Source organism: Selaginella moellendorffii, unplaced genomic scaffold (genome assembly GCF_000143415.4).
Source record: "Selaginella moellendorffii unplaced genomic scaffold, v1.0 SELMOscaffold_185, whole genome shotgun sequence".
NCBI lineage: Eukaryota > Viridiplantae > Streptophyta > Lycopodiopsida > Selaginellales > Selaginellaceae > Selaginella > Selaginella moellendorffii.
This window is the reverse complement of record NW_003314445.1, coordinates 75,365-78,206: the sequence shown is the minus strand read 5'-3', so window position 1 is coordinate 78,206 and position 2,842 is coordinate 75,365. Positions and strand designations below refer to the sequence as shown.

The 2,842-nt window shown below is 46.6% G+C and overlaps 1 protein-coding gene and 1 pseudogene across 1 annotated transcript in view; both read left to right on the top strand.

Annotated features, from left to right (window-relative positions):
- Window positions 1-880, top strand: part of LOC9637531 (fanconi-associated nuclease 1 homolog) — a 1,230-nt gene extending 350 nt beyond the window's left edge. Inside the window, exons 2-5 of the mRNA XM_024667683.1 lie at window positions 46-321; window positions 374-469; window positions 515-767; window positions 823-880. Of these exons, the coding sequence (XP_024523451.1) occupies window positions 46-321; window positions 374-469; window positions 515-715 (573 nt within the window). The 3' untranslated portion in view covers window positions 716-767; window positions 823-880. The remainder of the gene's footprint in view (window positions 1-45; window positions 322-373; window positions 470-514; window positions 768-822) is intronic.
- A 1,175-nt stretch (window positions 881-2,055) lies between these two features.
- Window positions 2,056-2,842, top strand: LOC9637529 (annotated as a pseudogene).

The window sequence follows — 2,842 nt, the reverse complement described above, 5'->3', positions numbered from 1 at the left end:
AAGATAGAGTACGAGGAAAGCGGACACTGCGTACTTTAAATCCAGAAGTCTCCTCCGCTCGAGACTGGGGTCGACTGTAACCCGGCGGCAGGGTCTCCAAAACCGGAAGTTTCTTCTACTTTTGAAAGCTTTGAGGAGCCCGACGTGGCCAACAGCGTCCTTCCGGCAGAGCTCAACAGTGAAACTAGAGATCTTTACAATGGTTGCCTGGAGGCAAGGATTGCTGGCCGCAAGTGCCACAGAGACGTCGAGTGCCAAGCTGGGATGCGAGTTCACCTGGTAAGGGAACCAGAAAATCCCATGGATACATACGCTGTGAAGGTAAACTTGACTGAATGGACGTGTTTCATGGCTGACAACAACATTGCGCCAGGTGCTTACGGCGGATGGGCTTTCGCTGGGACATATTCCAAAAGAGCTTTTGCGTTATTTGTCTCCTCTCATGGACAAAGGCGTGGTAGACGTTCAGGTAATAATCTTTGGGGCGTTTTTCAATTGTTCACAAAGCTTTCAGGGATATGTCTCCGAGAGTACATCGGAAGCTGCACGCCTCAAGCTTGATTTGCGTGAGATCCAGAGTCGGACTATTGGAAGTCTCTCAGAATTCTCGTTTAGAAGAGAGCCTGCTCGTTGCAGAAAACGGATTAAACGATTTCAACGTCCGAGGAGGGGATCGTATCGCTTTGCAACGGAGGGTTCTCTGACTAGGAAATAGAAGGTGGACAGTACCTCCATATGCAGCGCTTTTAAAGAAAAAACACAAGGTGGTACGTACTGTGTCTTCCAGATATTTGGCCTTCAGCTACAACTCTGTTTCTGAAGGTGACGATTATGGGAAGGCCGCTAAACAATGCCAATGGAATGAAGAGCAGATTTTATGGCTACGATGGGCAAAAATGCAGTGTGGAGGACCTGGCACTTCAATACTATGCCGGAGAGACTTCCAATAGTCCGACTCTGGATCTCACGCAAATCAAGCTTGAGGCGTGCAGCTTCCGATGTACTCTCGGAGACATATCCCTGAACGCTTTGTGAACAATTGGAAAACGCCCCAGAGATTAATTACCTGAACGTCTACCACGCCTTTTTCCATGAGAGGAGACAATAACGCTCTGCCGGAAGGACGCTGTTGGCCACGTCGGGCTCCTCAAAGCATTCAAGAGTAGAAGAAACTTCTGGTTTTGGAGACCCTGCCGCCGTGTTACAGTCGACCCCAGTCTCGAGCGGAGGAGACTGCTGGATTTCTAGTACGCAGTTTCCGCTTTCCTCGCACTCTATCTTTTTCGACAAGTTGAAGTGAAAGAGTGTATGCTGGACATTGTTCTTATTTTTCTTCCCACTTTGCAGGCAAGTATCTGGACAAGAGACACCATCGATCAGCGTGCTTGAATCAAAACAGAGCAAAATCCAAACCAAGATTGCAGTTGACGAGAAGTTCATTCCCGCGTATTTGCTTCCCACACACAGGGCATTCCACCCAGTCACAACAAGCTAAGCTCAGGCCTCCTTTTATTTCCAGCGAAACATCACCGCACTCCAACTCTTCCTGCAGGAAAACGATCACAGATCCACCCAAGAAATAGAAGCTCGATCACTCACCCGAGCCGGGAGTGACACATTGCGCTGCCGCTTCCCAACAAGCCAAATCAAGCTCTCACAGCCCCGGAGCATTGCTGAGATTACCGCATGGAACACCGCCGAGCTGTGTGTAGGACGCTTCCTCTTCGCAGTCACCTGTATTACAAGCAAAGTCAAGGTCAAAGTCAAGGTCAAAGTCCTTCAAAGTGTTTTACAAGCAAAGTCAAGGTCAAAGTCAAAGTCAAAGTCAAGGTCAAAGTCCTTCAAAGTTTGGTCACCTGTATTACAAGCAAACACAAAGAGATCTTCTTAGCGTGCTTCGACCAAGGGGAGAAGTTAATATCTACACGGCACTTCAAGACTATGAAGTCAATATAAATCGCAATCCCACTCCTCAAGGCTATAAAAACAGCCCCAAAATTCCATTGCACAACCACGAGTGCTCACACTATCAATTTAAGTTCCATGGCATTAGTCATGATAATGTTTATGCTATGCCTTTTAGGATTTTCTCCGTTCTCTACACTGGCATCTCCCTCTAGTATTATAACTGTGTCTGTGTTTAGGAAGTTCTTCCCATCCAACATCGCGAATCCTTTCTACACATACAACGATTTCATTGCGGCAACAAAATACTATCCCACATTTGGAAGCACAGGGAGTCTTGATGTTCAAAAGAGGGAACTGGCGGCCTACTTTGCAAATGTGAAGCAGGAGACTGGAAGTAAACTCGGATAGCATTTATCCATTAATCTCACTAATGTCTTGAAGTTTGTATATGGTTGCTTGGCTGTAGCACTGCAATACATTCGAGAGATCAACCGAAACAACGTCTATTGTGACACTAGTCGTGGGATCCCATGTCCTGCAGGTACAAAGGCTTACTATGGAAGAGGACCTTTGCAGCTCACCTGGTAAGCTGAAAATGTTAAATTCAAAATTTAAATTGTATATATACAGGAATTACAATTACAATGCTGCTGGAAAGGCTTTCAACATGAACCTCCTCCAAAATCCAGACCAGGTTGCTCAGAATGGCGTCCTTTCGTAGAGGTCATCAGTGTGGTTTTGGATGCAAAATTCGAATTGCCACACCGCAATAACACAGAACCAAGGATTTGGAGCTACAATTCGAGCCATCAATGGAGGTCAGGAGTGTGGCAAGGGCAGTGAGACACAACCCGCACAGAACCGCATCAATTATTACAAGGAATTTTGCTCACAGTTGGGTGTTTCACCAGGTGGGAACCTTGGCTGTGCTTAA